The following is a 17,338-nucleotide window of genomic DNA, read 5'->3' as shown; positions in this document are numbered from 1 at the left end:
AGAAACCTGGTATAACAGTCTGAAACAAGAAGAACAACAAACAAGAAGCACTTTTTGGGGACGCCATTTTGACGGGCACAACTGCAGCCGCTGCAGATGGTTTAGCTGCCGGCTGAAGCATCTACTGCACAGATTTAAAACTTTTTCTACCTACTAGTCATTTCAACACCAACATGTGTGGAAACGGGGCCCAGGTTTAAAAAATACTTAAATTATCTTAAATGCAACACTGTTATCTTGCTATCATGATCCCGCTGTACGTAAGAAAGCCAAACATTACAGATGACAGATGTGATCCCAAAATAGAGTCCCAACAAACATCACAAAAAAAAGAAAAAAAATCAACCTTACTAAATTCTCAAGAACAAAACCTGAAGAAAAACAAATGGACAAAATATCTCCTGCATCATCTCTCTAGAACAATTTTTTTCTTCTCCAAAACAAATCAACTAAACAAGTTCAACATGTTTCATCATCAACAGATTAGTGCAATCGGAGTTATAACAAGACACAAAGTCAACTTCAGAGTTTAAATGCTGAAGTTTCTGTTCACAGAAACGGTCTGCTGTTCATGTTGTTAGTCTTAACATGGAGTCTCTCAAGGAAGCGTCCTGGGGCCTCTGCTGTTTCTACTAAAACTGATGTAGATTTAAAGGAACAGTTCAACATTTAGGAAATCCTCTTGTTCTCTGTCTTTTCCAGAGTCACAGGAGAAGATGAAGGTCCAGTACAGAGATGGGTTCAGGCCAGGAATTAAGATCCTGTTCTGCAACTTTAATAAGCACTTATAAACTCAACACAACCACAGGACCTCTGAACGTTATTTTCCAGCATGAAGGGCCAAAGAGAGTTTCAAAGAGAGTCTAAATAACACAGGAATCAGCCCCAAAACTGTCAATGCTTAACCACAGAATATAAAATAAAATGACATTTTAAAAGCAAAAAAAATTTTTAATCCTAGATCCCTCAAATTCCCAGAAAAATAAAGAGAACGTTGTCTCACAAGAAGCTTCAGCCCTGGGTCAATGGGTAGCTTTGCTTAGCACAAAGACTGGGAGCAGTGGGAAACTGTTAGCCTAGCTTAGCATAACATAAAAATATCGGTGTAGGGTTGGTGGGGCCGTTTGGTCAGAACAGTTTCCTGTCTCTGCTGCCCCCTGCTGGCTCCTGTAGGGGAGCTAACAGCTGACTATGACGCCATGTGTCTTAATGCGTATTTTTTTTAATATGTGGGCGTGGATTTAAAACTGTAAATGCCTTCTTTTTTTTTTTTACAAAGTGATTTCCAGATAAAAAAAAAAAAGTCATATTGCGCCAATTAGTTGATTCATCGATCTACAGAAAATTAATGCAACTATTTTGCTAATCAATTAACCGCTAAAGCTGCACTTCCAAATATTAAAGTGTGTCTTCTACAGTAACAAAATGAATGTGTTTGGATTTTGAATTGTTGGTCGGACAAAAAAAAGGACGTTTGAAGGCGACGTCTCGGACTCAGGACAGTTTTCTGACATTTGTAGACCAAGCAATTAATCGACAAAATAATTGTGTAATTTTTCGATAAATAACCGTTAGCTGCGGCCATAGTGCTAATAATACGACAAATAGGAATTGAAAGAATAGTTCTATTTAAAACCAGGTAAAGCTATATTAATCGTTAATTTATTATTAGACATTTTATTCTTATTTTAATCTGCTAAGCTGGAATGAAAGACTCGAGGTAAATTTTTTTGAAAATAATTTTAAGTGTATTAATGCAACACTGTCATTAGCACTTAATTAGAGTTCTTACCAGGAAGCAAGGATTACGCTGCAGCCCTGTTTCAGATCAGCAGTCGTGTTAAAGGGTAATTCAACCTGGATACTATGTTTTTGTATCTATGTGGCTAATTGGAACATTTTTTTAAATTGGTCCAGTACTGCAGCGTAATCCCTGCGCCCCGTCAAAGTACAGCTGCTTTTTCCCTCCGACAGGCTCAGATTGTAAACACAAGTGTCTGACAACATTATAGAAAGGATCCCTACAGAGAGAGAAGATCCTTTTTGTTCAAACAGAAACAGTCGCTATATTGCTATCGTCAAAGCCATCAGACTCCATTGATAAAAATGTTACAGAGAGACTAAGTCACTCTCTTCCGCTTCCGGCCCATGGGATCTTATTTCGAAAAAAATATGTACGGTAGTCAACGGCAAGAGACAACTTATTTTTTGATCCTGTTTGAACTTGAGTTACACACGATGTTTGTCAACTTAAAAGATAATTTTGTCCACCAAGAAAGTTGTAGTTTGACATAAATCAGTAAAGTTACATGTAGTTTTGTGTGAAAACTGTTCAATGAACTATATCTCTCGTCTCGCACAATATACGTCACCAACATTTTGGCTTGGTAATGCTAAGCTAACGTTCATTGCTTGGTTGCTGCTAGCTAGATAACTTAGCCATGTTCCACGCAGAAATAAATCTCACCTGATGTGTTTAATCCAACGATTCTCGGTCACTGAAACACAAAGTTATGACGCCACATACACGACGTTTGGGTTTGTGGTCTTTGTTATTATGTATTTTCAGTCTGATGCTTCAACAGTTTTATATCAAACTGCGACTTTCTTCACTTTCAAATGTACATTTTAAATTGACCATCATCTTGTGTGTAATTCAGAGCACAATTCAAACAGGATCAAAAAATTTGTTGCCTCTTGCCGTTGACTACCGTACATTTTTTTCCCGAAGTAAGGTCCCATGGTGGTCCATGGTGGAAGGGGAGGGGCTTAGGCACTCTATTGTGTTTTTAACCTGTTAATACACCAAAGTCACACAATAACACACAAACTAACCGACCAAGGCAGCTAGCTGTAGACCAGAGAGGTAAAATTACTGGGGGGGTTTTTCCAATGTAGTCTGGTGGCTTTGACGAGAGCGATTTAGCGACCGTTTGTGGTTAAACAAAAAGGATATTACTTTTTTCTAAAAAAGTCTCTCTCTGTAGGGATCCTTTCCATAATGTTGTCAGACACTTGTAACAACAATCTGAGCCTGCCAGCGGCAAGAGAACAAGTTCTGTAGTGGACGAACTTTGATGGGTTTTAATAAATGTGCCAATTACTCACATTGACACAAAAACATGGGCAAATGGGGTCCAGGTTGAACAATACTTAACTTTAGCCCTTTAATTGTGTCACCAAAACAAATAAAATTGTTGACGACCTTTGTTATGACAAAAGATTCATTTTCAGGCTTTTTTTTAAAAGTATAAACTGGATAGGTTTATCTCTCGAGTCCAACGTTGGGACCAGATCCCTACAGGAAAATGAACACCTTAGGTTTGGAAATGTAAAGTATGCAACAACAAAATTTACTGTAATAACAAATATAATGTATACGGGAGTTTAGGAGCTAAAACACTCTGATCTGGTTCTTCATCCGGTCATTTACAGTTTTTAATGGATTTATAGCTGCTCTGCTTTTCAGTTCAGGAGTGTAACAGCAGCGCTAACAGGACGCTCACCTGCACGTCTGAGCGACAGGTGCAGCACCAGTCACCTGAGGCTGGGGGCGGGGCTCAGTGTGCATTGTTGGGTGGGGATCAGAGGTTATTTTCCTGCTGATAATCTGATCCGGAAGGCAGTTTAATGAACATGTTTGTTGCACAGAAATTGAAGAGTAAACAGTAAGATAAGGCCGATTTCAGAGTGGGAACTCTCTTATGTGAGTGTTGCATTGTGGGATGTCAATAACTGCACATGTCCATGATATCACAGGTGTTAACTTCATTTGGTTGATCCTAAACCCACTGCAGGCTGTAAACAGAGTAAAGGCTGCACTGAAAACAGTCTGTGAACGTTAAAGGCTCACCAGCCGAGGTAGAGCCGCGTTTTCTTTGGTTGATTTGCGCCAAAACTTTCCCAAAATCTTCCGGACTCACAGCTGGATCGTGCCGTTATTACAGACCCGCTTCGCTGTTATTACCGACCGACGGAGGTGGCGAAGGCACGGAGGGTTTCTTGTGCGATGACTTTAAAGGTTAAAGTTCAAAGTGTAGAGACATGAGCCACCTCCCAGAGTCCATCTGCACATTCAGTGTTTTGTGTTCAAACAGCAGCTCTGCAGCCTGAAGGCGTCTTACATTCTTCATACGTCATACTGCACATCTTATTTACACTAGAAAAATAGAGTTAGCAAAATAAAAAACATTTCCCGGCCCCTCAGGAGCGCTTATTTGCAGGTTATTGCTTTGGAGTCGGTCCATCCTGCAGAGAAGAACAAGACAACAGTGTGAGACTTTGGGAGTTTGAACACAATAAGAATCAGAACCAGTTTTATTGCCAAGTAGTATTTTACAAGTACAAGGAATTTGCTTTGGTAAGAAGGCTCTACATGCAGACAAACATACAGTTGACATAAGTGAATGTAAAAATATATAAAGATGGAATAAACAGACGCACGTTATGAAAGAATAGAACTATGTGTAGGGAAAGAACAACGTGGCAGATATTTACATGTGCATTTCTCCAGGTTTGTGCTGTGCAGACGTGTTACAGGGAGAGAGGATTTGTATTTATATAAATATATAAACTGATAAAATATAAAAACAGAGACGGAGACAGAGTTTATAAGCTTAATGGGGAATAAAGCAAAACGATCAGCTGGAACCTTTTTTCCCCCCGACAACAAAGGACAGCGTGACTCTCGTCATCAAAAACTGAAAACATTAGTTTTTCCCCCCGCACAATAAAAAAATTAGACTTTAACTGTACTTTCAAATAAAGTAATACGAAAGCTGAAAGCAGCTTGGGTTTGTTTGGGATCAGAAGCCGTGTTAAAGGGTAACATCTGTATTTTTCAACCTTTTCCCATGTGTTTGTGTCTATGCGACAGTCGGCAGCAGTCAAACAGCTCTGCAGAGTAATCCTTGCACCAAAGAGCTTGTTTTTGCCGCTGACAGGCTCAGATTGTTATTGGTGTCTGACAACATTATGGAAAGGATCCCTGCAGAGAGAGACCTTTTTATTTTATTTTTTTTAAAGAGAAACATCCTTTTTTGCTATATTTCTCTCATCATGGCCACCAGACTACATTGATGAAAAACAGTAATTTTACCTCACAGAACACAGGAGTTGCTGCCTCACTCTGTTTGTTTGTGTTGTTGTGTGACTTGGTTGTTTTAAAAGTGTAAATACACCAAAGTCAAACAATAAGACAAACAAACTAACCGGCCGTGGCAGTTAAAAATTAAGGTACATAAATAAGAGGTAAAATGACTGTTTTTATTAATGGAGTCTGGTGGCTTTGACGAGAGCAATATAGTTAAACAAAAAGGATTTTACTCTTTTAAAAAAAGGTCTCTCTCTGTAGGGATCCTTTCCATATATTTGCTCAACCGCTCAGCCTGTTTTTATTTTCCATTTAACTCTTTTAACCCTGATTGTACACTGCACTGTAACTTTTATTATTTTTTAATGTGTATTTTTTCAATTTCCCTATGTTGCTTTTAAACTTTTTTTTTTTTTATATTTCCCTGTTGCTTTTATGTTTTATGTAAAGCACTTTGAATTACCTTGTTGTTGAGATGTGCTATACAATTAAACTTGCCTTGCCTAATGTTATCAGAGACTTGAATTAACAATCTGAGCTTGTCACCCGCAAAAACAAACACTTCAGTGGACACAGTTTGACGGAAGGATTATGCTGAAGCCCGGTTTCACTGCTGCAGACTCCGGTGCGCTCGCTCAGTACTGGACCAAATATGTTGTACAGATTAGTCTGATAAAAACAAACACATGGGGAAATATGGTCCATGTTGAAAAATACCAAACTTACCCTTAAACTGTGTCAACGAAAAATATTTTTTGACGATTTTTGCTGAATTGGAACCAGAAGTAGTTTGTTTAAACAGGGATTTAGAAGCAGCGTTAATTTGAACAAAAACAACAGAGAAGGTTAAAGGAGACCTATTATTCTGCTTTCTAGTCCTGTATTGTAGCTCTGTGACGCCTGCATGTAGGCCTTCATTTCAGCCTCTCTCTGAAACAAGCTGTAGATGCTCCTGTCTCTTTAAGGCCCCCCCTCTCAAAGCCCACTGTCTTCTGATTGGCCAAGACCTGAAGCATGTTACCAGGCTGCTGTTGTTGCTGGGCGGAACAGGCAGACTGAGCCGTTGCTGGGCAGTTGCTATCTCTCTCTATCTCTCTCTATATCTATACACATATTGTTTTTTTAAATGAACTAAATAAAAATAAAAGATTTGTCTATTAATATACACAAACTTTTACGGTTTTATCCATTTATTTTAATTATTTTATATATTATTAATTTTATATTATAATATTTAATTATTATATTATAATAACACACAGTTTTATTTATTTATTTTATTTTACAGAATTTTTATATTTTATATATTTTTTATTGTTACTTTATTTTGTATTAACACACACACACACACACACACACACACACACACACACACACACACACACACACCTTTTGCCGTTTTATTTCCCTATCTAATGAAATGTATGAAATTAATTGTACTTATGCACTTTATATGTAGGTTTGGCAATATTGTTGCTATACATTCATGCCAATAAAGCTAATTTGAATATTTTAACCTCATTATTTGAAGCTTTGGCCACGTTTAACATGAACATCCAACATTATAACATTGTCGATAAGTCATAAAATGTGGAAAAGTATAACAGGTCTCTTTAGTTTACCTGCGCTCAGGACCGGAAGACGTGAACGGCTCGGACGACGTACTGGCGGCAGACGGGGCACTCGCTCATCCTCTTGCCGCACTTGGTGCAGGTGATCATGTGACCACACTCCAGCAGGACGCAGTCGATGGGAGAGTCCATACAGATCTTACAGAGGTTCTCATCAAGACCGCCGCCAACGCCGTCGCCAGACTCTGGAGGGAGACAGAGACGTACGAAGCACTGTCAGGGACAATCCTTATTTTTATTATAGATTAATCTGAAGATTATTTCTTTGATTATTCAAATAATTGTTTGGTCTTAATAAAGTCAGAAAATACTTCAAACTGAGATTCGTTGATCATCAAAACAGTTATAATTATTTTCTGTTGATCGACTAATTGATTTATCAGTCACTGGTTTCAGCTTTATAACACTATGGATTAAATATTAACACACAGAAATAAAATGAAATAATAATAATAATAATAATACTTATTTGTAGAGCACTTTTCAAAAACAAGTTACAAAGTGCTTTAACAAGTGTAAAGACAATAATACAGAAACAATACAAGATAAAAGCATGGAAACATTGAAAAGACTAAAATACACGTTTAAGATAAATATAAAATTAGTAAAATAGAATGAAATAAAAGGGATAAAATAAAGTCAAAAATCCTGAACTCATTATTCTAAACTGTTTTTCTGTTGTTCAGTTTTCTTATCTGATATGAAGACATGAAGAGGATCTTATGCAGCGAGATGTTCTGCTAAATTCGGACGATTCACAGAAAACTCACCTGAAGCGTTCAGAGCGTTGGCAGCTGAAAGAAAAAACAACAAAAGCTTTTTGTTATTTTAATGAACTGACACCATCTCCTGAAGGAAAACTGCTGCAGAGAGGAGCAGGTGATAAAAAGCTGATTAATGACGTTAAACAAAAACATTATGATTCCCACTCATTAGTAAATTTTAAAGTTAAATGCATTAATCAGATGAAATAAGCTACTAGAAATAGTTTTAAAAACCCACTAACACAGACACCTTCTTTATGAGACATGTGGAACGCTGAAAAACGCTTCCACACGTTTGGCTCGATCGACTGATGCAACAAAAACAGCATCAATTTAAACTCAGTTTGTCCTCCTGTTCACCTTATTAGTAAGAATAAATTGCACTGCATGAAAGAATTAATTAATATGATTCCAAATTACAACATATTTGAGCAAAACCAGATATTAGTTAGTTAGTTTCTTCTTGCTCACTTCAGGGAAACTTTCATCTGTTTTGCATATAATACTAAATTATATTAAGTTTTATTGGCCTTTAATATTCAGATTTATTTTTCAAACCGTTTCTGCCATGTGAGTCGCCGTTTCTCTTTTCTCCAGTTTATGTTGGTACGCATGGCTGCGAGTTTTCGTGAAGGACAATTTTTTTTTTTTTATAGATCTCAAAGTTTGCTTTGAAAGTGGCGTTTATAAATGAGACCCTATGAACACAAAGAACCATCACTAGGGGTGTGACGAGATCTCGTATTTCACACGCTGTCAAGCCCAGCTGATCGGCGCTGTGAGTGCAGACAGCTGTGACGAGTGGGAACGTAGCCGGTAGAGTTTTGAAAACTGAAGCGCAGCCTGCTCTGTTTGGGACTGTGAGCTGCACTTTATGAGCTGCTGAAGTTAACCTGTGTGGATCTGTGCTGAGATTTCTGCCTGATCACAAGTGTTACTTTAGGTTTCACAAGCAACATCAGCGGATCAATAACGTAATGCAGCGCAGAGTAAAGGGCAGCTAGACTTCTCAGTAAATGACCACGTTAGTCTGGACGCGTCAGAGAACCCAGATCTGTGGGAGAGATTCTGAATGTGCAGAAAGTTTTGAACATGAGCAGAAAATCTGCTGAAACACAGGAGAAACTTCCTAACCAGCAGGATCCTATCCTAACTGGTAACCACGGTAATGAGGGTTAGGAACTGATTTAGGCCGTTACAGATTAACAGTTCCTGAGTCAGTGATCCTTTCCTAACTTTAGCTGGATAACGTCTCATTATAAAACATAGTGTGAAGGCTTGATGGAACAAAAGGATCCTGATGCAGCCGTTTGATTGGAGGAGATCGTTAAATTCAAGACATACATGAAAAACATGCTGACGTCAGCCCGCTGCCTTTATTATTAACTTTCCCGAGCAGAGTTGGGGTTTCTGCCGGGGTCAGTGAGGGAGGAGGAGCCACCGCCGGGACAAAACAGCTGCTTTCTCTTCGTATGACTTCTAAATGGACTGATTTTCTTTTTGACAGCATCAACGACCACAACTGTGAAACTTCTGCCTGAATTAGCTTTCAAATATATCCAGGGAGAAATGGAGATTTCGACACGGAGCTATTGAAGGTAACAGGCGCGAAAAAAACGACGAATGTTGAATATTAAACTAACTTCACCCCGGCGAGATGCTGCGGTGACTGCGCCCGCTGTGTTAGCCGCCCCCCCCTCTCTCTCTTTAATCTCCCCAGATAAGCGTCACGTCAATTTAAATTTCTCAACGGAGGTTACCAAAACCTCTGAGTCACCTGACTCGAAGTTCAGTGACAGTTGTGTGTATGTTTCATTAAAACACAGCGATTAAAAGCCGTTTAGCTCGGTTGCTAGGTAACAGACATAAAAGTTGATCACCGATGTTGGATCGACTGTTTAGGATTTCCTAACCTGAGATGGGATGAAGGGAGATAAGACAGGATTTCTAAAGTTAGTCAGGATTTGCTTCTGTAAAACCAAAGTGTGAAAAATCCCATCTGAGACTCTTCCCGTCTTAACTTCGGACTTCAGACAGGAACTTCCTGTAATGCGGCCCCTGGAGGTTATTACGGAATTAAAATTTAATAATTTCTCATTGAGGTGAAAAGGAGCCACAGTCACATTTCATAGAATTCAGCACTAAAGATTTCTTACAAATAGTGTTAAAATCTCATCCCGAATCTCGTCCGTCAGGCAAAGCTTGGAAAACGTCGCCCGCTCACCCCCCCCTGGACCTGGTCCTGGTACTCACCCAGCAGGTTCTGCTGGTCCTGGTACAGCCGGCTCACCCTCTCCATCAGCTCCCACTTCTCACAGCAGCCTTTGTAGTTGACAAAGTTCCTGGCGAGGATTTCCTTCAGCTGTCGCACGCTGAGCGCCTCGATGTCGTCCAGACAGCTCAGGTCCGACAGCGAGGCCCTGCGACCCATAACCGGGAAGTCCTCCGGGTCCCAGTTCTGAACCAGACAGGGAAAAGAATCAGTCTCCAAACACTTAGACCCTGACTTCTTCTCTAACAGCAGGACCGTGAGCTGGAGAAACATTTAAACTTTTCCAGGACAGTTCCATGACTGTGCAGATATATAGCAGTATAACTTCCAGGTTTTCCAGGACCCCTGTTCTAGATTTACCTGGTCTTCGTCCTGAACGTCAGGCTCGGCGGGGGACGTCTCTGTGGGCGGGGCTGGGGCTTCAGGTTGTGCAGCAGGGGGGTCAGGGGTCATAGCCGGGGTTGGGGGGTCCGGGGTCATAGCAGGGGTTGGGGGGTCCGGGGTCATAGCAGGGGTTGGGGGGTCAGGAGTCAAGGTGAAGATGTGAGGGGTCGGGTCAGGGGGTTCAGAGGTCACAGAGGGGGGATCAGTGGTCGGGGTCTCGGGGGCGGGGCCGCTGGATGGTGAAGGCTGCTGACCCAGGACCAGCTCCACCAGCTCCTCCTGCAGAACAGGAAACACGGGTGTCACTGGGGGGGCGGGGCCCTCAGGGGTCAAAGGTCAGGAGACAACACGTAGTAAGATAAACAAAGCACCTTCTCTCTGCACAGGTGGGTGGAGACCTCGTGCAGGTGCAGGTAGTCCCGCAGCTCCTTCACCTTCAGCTTCATCAGCTCCGCCCGCTGCAGCAGGTTGCCGTAGAAACGCTGACAGGTGTGACAGAGGCGGGGGCGGGGCTCCAGCTGGGCGGAGCAGCGGCTGCAGTAGTTCTTCTTACAGTCCACACACACATGCTGACGGACAGACAGGTGGGGGGGGGGCAGAGAGGGAGACAGGTGGGGGAGAGAGGTGAGGCAAAGACGCTGTGTGAGGTGAAGGGGGGCAGGTGCATGCAGGTGTTGTGAAAACGACAGGACGTTAGTAACTGGAGTCGAGCTGCACACCGACGCGGGCAGCTGATGACGCTTCTGTAAACACTTTGAGTCAGAACATCGCGAAGACACGCCGGCAAAATCAGCCGAGAGATCACAGAAAACAGACGCTCCTGCAGAACCTGCCTGAGAATATTCACGGTTTTAAGTTTTCTGCAGTATCCCGGTGATCCAGGGAGAGCGGTCTGTCCGAACACAGGTACAAAGCTAACAGGAGCTGCTAACTGCTAATTCGGCTACGTTTAACGGGGAGAATTACAAAGATACGGGCATCACTGCTGTCACATAACGTCGCAATTACAAAAACTCAACTTAATGTTTGGTGGCACAGCCTTTGGAAAGAATAAATGAAATCATTCGCCTCCTGTAACCAACAATAAGTTTCTCTCACCTCTGTAGTGGAATTTTGGACCACTCTGAAATGAAGTTATTCATTAACACGTCAGCATTAGGTCTACGTTCAGACAGCGAGCCCTGCAGCCGAGCTGGGATTTTAGGGAGGAGATCTTAATTGATTAATGGGACAGTTTCTGAGATGGAGCCCATCTGTAGGCTGTAACTGAATTCTCCTGAGTGTTTTCAAATATTTAAACTCACCATTTTACATGTCCAAAAAATACGGGGTCAGGGTTAATAAACCGAGAAATAAAACCTAGACGAAAGTGTGAAATTTACAGGAACAAAAATTGGAAATTCCCTGAAATTCACGTCACAAAATTTCTAAATCACCCTGTTCACAGCAAAGACTCTAAGGTGCATGATAATATAGTGAGTTATAGTGCAGTTGTACCTTTACATCTTAATCATATTACACATACAATAAGAACACTTGGATGATAACTGACCCTTCGCTAAGCCACGCCTCGAATACACAGCTGGCCAATCACAGCGCAGTATAGGACTCCCTCTAACTGAGGTTCCACACTTTCATGGCTGCGCTCCATTGACTCTGATGCAGAAAGAGTCGTTTTCCAGCTTTTTCTGGCTGTATTTTTCTAAGATCTGGTCAAACGCTGTTCCTGCGGCATCTTGTAATAATTACAGCAGCTACCAGAGAGGCTGAAAGGAACCTTTTAGTTCCTTAAAAAGAGATCTGGGAACTTAAAAGTCCCGGATTTGGTCGAAAAGCGGATTAACACACTGCGCCGGAGTCTAAAACCAAAAGCAGTGTTTTCTAACTTCTCTGTTTTAGGTGTTCAGATTTGCCGTTTTTCTCTAACAGGAAGCAGAAACGTAGCAGAAAGTCTGAGTGTGGCTGGAGCCTCAGTTTATTTGCTTAGTTTCGCTCTGTTCCTGGATGCTAGTAGGATCCTGATCATGTTGTATGAGAACCAGCACCTGTGAATGGCTACAGGTGAGCACCATAATGAACAATATAGGCGCACCAGCGCAACCAAAGTTACTCTGGAGCCCTTTAAAGTGATAACTTATGTAAAAAAAAAAAAATCCCTTCCATTCCCGGAGACAGTTTGGAGCCCCCCCTCCCACTTTGAAAACCTTAATTGAAGTGGACTGATGATTACTGATCTAGAAATTGGACTTACTTCAGCATCAGGAGCTGTTAAAACTGAGGGGGAAGGAGACAGACTGTTCAGGATTTACATGAGCGTTTACACTGGTGTCTACACCAGATTACATTAAAACTTTTACAAATTTTAATAAGAGTATAAACGAGGGGGCCAAACATTGTTGTTGGGAGTGCCAGATTGTTGTTTATGTTGTTTATGAGGAAAACATTTTCACTGCTTACCATGACTTTCTCAAGATCCTTTTTTAAAACACATTTCAGAAGATTTAGGAATTACCCAGAATTCAGAAAGACGACGGGGAAACTCCAGAACAAAGAAAACACAAAAGAAAACACAAAAAAAGGATCTGCCATCACGCTGTGATGATGTGACCAGCACAGGAAGTGAAGCTGAACGCTGAAGCACCTTAAACCAAGCGGGAAGCTTCCGGTCTACAATGTGAAGCCGATGCGGAAGCACCTGAAACCTGCATTCTCTCTAACAGCCAGCAGGGGGCGACTCCATTAAAAGAAGTGTGATTGTATAGAAGTCTGTGAGAAACTGTTTCTACTTGTCAGCTGATTTATTCCCTCAGTAAACACTTTCCTGATGAGTTTCTGGTCTCAGTCTCTAGTTTCAAGTCTTCTTCAACACAGCGTGATGTTCATTTAGTAAATTATGGTCCCATTTAGAGGAACAGAGACCAGGAAGCAGGGGAGGCTTTAGGGCGGAGCTACGTTGTGGTTGAAAAAAATCATATTAATTTATTAACACACACATATATAAGTTAGGGTTACCTTCTTGGTAGGCGTGTCGAATCGCCCCCCGCAGGCCTTACAGGTGTGTTCAGGTGCAAGAGGAGACGGCTGACTGCTGAAGGCCGAGTTGGTGTAGGACTGAGGACGTCGCTCACCTCCACCTGCCGGTTCAACATCAGCTGAGTCCATACACAACCAGTTACAGCAGGATGCAAACATACCTGAGAAATACACAGAAATACACACTGTCATTAGACATTCTTAATGTAAACTACCTGGTTAAACAGCCTTTTACATAATACTGAGATGTTCTGGTGAAGTCGGCGTTATATATAGTTCAAGAATCACAACTCTCATTTAATAAATCCAGTATAAAACCTTTGTGAAAGAGCACACTAATCTAAACTATAATAAAGTTTACACATAGTTTAAGAAAGTTAAGAAAGTGTTGTGTGTGTTGAGGGTTAGCCGAATGGACAAGTGGCTCTTGATAATTCGTACAAAAATTTAAGTTGTGTTTTAGGCTGTGCAGCTGTTGAGCGGTGAGCCAGGCTTCATTAAATTTAGCCATATGTTAAAGGAGGTTTGGCCCACGACGGTGAGGAACTATCAGGGCTTTACCTGAAGAGATTTAAAAGTATTTTACTGAGGAGAACTTTTACTTAAAGTATTTGTACACTATAACTGTGTTACTGCCACAAAAAATGTTTGTCAAAATACTTTTTCCATCTCATTCTCTTGCATAGACAACTGTTAGCCAAACTACATAGTTTTTGTGTTCCTGCCTCGTTATAAGACTTTTATAATGTAAACTACCAGGTTAAACAAACTTTTATATATAACTGAGATCTTCTGCTAAAGTCGGCGTTATATATATTTCAAGTAGCACAACTCTGATTTAATAAATCCGGTGTAAACAAAAATGCATGGAAGAGCAGACTAGTACTGTTCGTTACAAATGGAAACACATCTAACTACAATTAAGTTGTTTACATATAGTTAAAGAAAGTGTTTTGTGTTAAAATGTCAGCCAAATGGACAAGTTGCTCTTGACAATTCATTAAAAATATGAAGTTGTGTTTTAAGATGAGCAGCTGTTGAGCCAGGCTCCGTTAAATTTAGCCATATGTTAAAGGAGGTTTGGCCCATGACGGTGAGGAACTCTAATGACACTATCATCAGGAGATATAAGAAAGAACTTTACTGAGTTTAACTTTTACTTAAAAGTATTTGTACACTTAAACTGTGTTACTGCCACAAAGAAATTTGTCAAAATACTCTCTTTCGTTTGCGTAGAGAAGTGTAAGCCAAACTACATAGTAAAAACTGCCATTTTTGTGTTCCAGGCTCGTCATCAGAAATTTATAAAGGTAAACTACCAGGTTAAACATACGTTTACATATAACTGACATCTTCTGCTAAAGTCGGCGTTATATATATTTCAAGAAGCACAACTGTAATTTAATAAATCCGGTGTAAAAAAAAAAAGCATGGTAGAGCAGAGCAAACTAGTGTTGTTTTTTACTACTGCAAACAAATCTAAACTATAATCAAGTTCACATATACAGAAAGTGTTTTGTGTTGTAATATCAGCCGAATGGAAAAATGTATCATGAATATTCTTAAAAAAATATTAAGTTGTGTTTTTGGCTGAGCAGCTGTTGGAAGGAGGTTTGGATCACGACGGTGAGGAACTCTAATGAAACTTTCATCAGGACTTTATCTTAAGATATTTAACAGTATTTTACTGAGCAGAACTTTTACTTGAAAGTATTTGTACACTTAAACTGTGTTACTGCCACAAAAAAAGTCTAAATACTTTTCCCACCACTTTCGTTTGCACAAACTGCCAAACTACATAATGAAAACCGTCGTGTTTGTATTCATTTCTAGTAGTCAAGACATTTATCATGTAAACGACCTGGTAAAATATACTTGTTCGTAGTGCAAAGATTTTCTGATAAATCCGGCGTTGTGTTTCACGACGTAAGACTCTTGCATAATAAATAATCAGGTATTACTTTCAGGCAGACCAGCGTTGTTTGTTAGTAAAGTTACCATAAGAAACAGATGTCCAGTAAACCTAATTTAGCTAACGTTATAACAATAATCAAGTTTATATTTAATTAAGTACCATTTTACGTTACTTGTTGAACGAACGACTACGTGTCTCGAGATGACACATGAAAACACATGAGTTAAGTTGGAGGAGGATTGTCTGTTAACCGGGTGAGCCTGGTTCTTTTAAATCCAACAAAATGTTAACGGAGTCTGGCGTGTGGAGTCCGGAAACCCCTGGGCTGCTAGCAGGCTAAAGGCTAGGCTAACATTAGGCTAGTTAGTGAAGTGAATTAGTCTGAAGTTTAAAGAAACTAAAGATTTCAACAAACACAAACCAACATAGAAGACAACAGCAAGAAAAGTTCAACCAAGTTAAATTAACCCAGTTAACAGTTTAACCGACAACTAACCAGCAGGATTATCAACATAATGAACCGTCTTACCTGTTAACGACAGGGGATGCTACAGCTAGCAGTTAGCTAAATATCCGAGGAGTCGCTGGTAGTTTTAAAACACTAACACATCATCGCGAACTTGTGTTTTTCAGCTCTGCGGCTGGAGGTTTATCAGCATGACGAGTCCGCAGTCAGTCCTGAGGGTGAAACTGAAGAACACCAAAGAGTCGACGTGGAGACTGAAATGACAACACAACAGCTGAACCAGGAAGAGTTCAAACACACACTCGGGTTTATTCCTCTATCCCAGTGGGGACTTCCCACTGACATGATGCATTCCCTCAAAGTGGGGTCCGGGGCCCCTCAGGGGTCCGGGAGGCGATTCCAGGGGGCCTCCAGCAAAAAGGGAAATAGTTTATTTTCACTGAATTCCCATCCATATGGAACACAAAGACAGTTGTTTCAGACACTTTCTGTTGTTTCAGACACTTTCTGTTATAAAACATCTAAAAGCAAAAATGTAATCAGGTGGGCGACCCTGGGACAAAAGCTGTCAGGCACCAGCTCATAGTACCTTACTAATGTAAATGCTCCGTACTTGTATAGCGCCTTTCTAGTCTTTTCGACTACCCAAAGCGCTTTTACAGTAGATCTGCATTCACCAGTCACACACATTCATACACTGGCGGAATAGCCGCCAGGGGCAATTCGGGGTTCAGTATCTTGCCCAAGGACACTTCGACACGCAACCAGGGGGAGCCAGGGATTGAACTGCCGACCTTCCGATTAACGGCCAACCCGCTCTACCTCCTGAGCCACAGCCACCAGAGCACTGTGCTCCCAGAATGCAGGGTTACTTGTGGTTCCTAGAGTCTCCAAAAGTAGACTAGGAGCCAGAGCGTTCAGCTATCAAGCTCCTCTCCTGTAGAACCAGGTTCCAGTTTGGGTTCAGGAGGCAGACACCATCTCCACATTTAAGAGTAGGCTTAAGACTTTCCTCTTTGATAAAGCTTATAGTTAGGGCTGGCTCAGGTAGTCCTGAACCATCCCTTAGTTATGCTGCTATAGGCCTAGACTGCCGGGGGATTTCCCATGATGCACTGAGCTCCTCTCTCCTCTACTTTCTCTCCCTCTGTATGCAACCTCATCCCATTATTGCATGTTACTAACACAACTTCTCCCCTTTCTGGTAGTCTTGTGCTTTCTCGTCCCTCTCCTCTCTCCTCCTATCACTTCCTGCAGGTTTTCTGGCTCTGGAGCTGTGGAGTCTGGATCTGTGGTTGCGGGTCACCTGCTGCCCCTGTGTTCCTGCTCGACACCCTCTGCTACAACTATTGTTACCCCCAACCAGGGTTTTCCTGGCTCAGAGCGGGCCTTTGGGGGGACTCCTAGCGCGACAGTAAGCATGATGGTATGCGTTCAGTAAAGGCAATGACTTACCTAATGACTGAAATCTCTGCATTTTCTTGTTATTTCTGACCATTTGATAAACAAAATATATATAACATCAAATAGAAAGTATAATGTTAGTATAATAATACATTTACAGGTTACACTTTATTTGGATGATCTGCCTACAGATAGTTTATTAGTTGAGATTCAGCTGTTTCACAAATAAAACCTTTCTCTGATATCAGCCTACAGCGCTGTGGTGAAGGTTTGATTAGAGCCAATGTTTGTGTTTTCATTATAATTTCAGATAATAGTACAGGCTACTATAGCTTACCATTAGTAGCCTAATATTAATTCCAGTTGGACAAAACATG

At 41.0% G+C, this 17,338-nt stretch overlaps 1 protein-coding gene across 1 annotated transcript; it reads right to left on the bottom strand.

Moving 5' to 3' along the window:
* Positions 1–753: 753 nt before the first annotated feature.
* Positions 754–15,878, bottom strand: rffl (ring finger and FYVE-like domain containing E3 ubiquitin protein ligase). The gene is made up of 8 exons (XM_038693641.1): positions 15,621–15,878; positions 13,156–13,337; positions 10,515–10,712; positions 10,120–10,422; positions 9,741–9,945; positions 7,494–7,517; positions 6,715–6,908; positions 754–4,248 (listed from the first exon to the last, which is right to left on the bottom strand). Exons 2-7 carry the CDS (start codon positions 13,333–13,335, stop codon positions 6,721–6,723), a joined length of 1,098 nt encoding a protein of 365 aa, XP_038549569.1. The 5' UTR covers positions 13,336–13,337; positions 15,621–15,878; the 3' UTR covers positions 754–4,248; positions 6,715–6,720.
* Positions 15,879–17,338: the final 1,460 nt, after the last annotated feature.

Source organism: Micropterus salmoides, unplaced genomic scaffold (assembly GCF_014851395.1).
Source record: "Micropterus salmoides isolate LMB-PRFRI ecotype aquatic unplaced genomic scaffold, ASM1485139v1 Ms_hic_scaffold_3, whole genome shotgun sequence".
NCBI classification, from domain to species: Eukaryota; Metazoa; Chordata; class Actinopteri; order Centrarchiformes; family Centrarchidae; genus Micropterus; species Micropterus salmoides.
Note: the sequence above shows the minus strand (reverse complement) of the source record. Positions and strands in the feature narration are given on the sequence as shown.

Excerpts from the sequence above, each read along its gene's own strand:
- rffl (XM_038693641.1), bottom strand. The coding sequence starts at position 13,335 with ATGTTTGCATCCTGCTGTAACTGGTTGTGTATGGACTCAGCTGATGTT. Across the intron at positions 7,518-9,740 it reads GGACCAGCAGAACCTGCTGG|CTGCCAACGCTCTGAACGCT; the intron begins GTGAGTACCAGG and ends TTTTTCTTTCAG. Across the intron at positions 6,909-7,493 it reads CAACGCTCTGAACGCTTCAG|AGTCTGGCGACGGCGTTGGC; the intron begins GTGAGTTTTCTG and ends GTCTCCCTCCAG.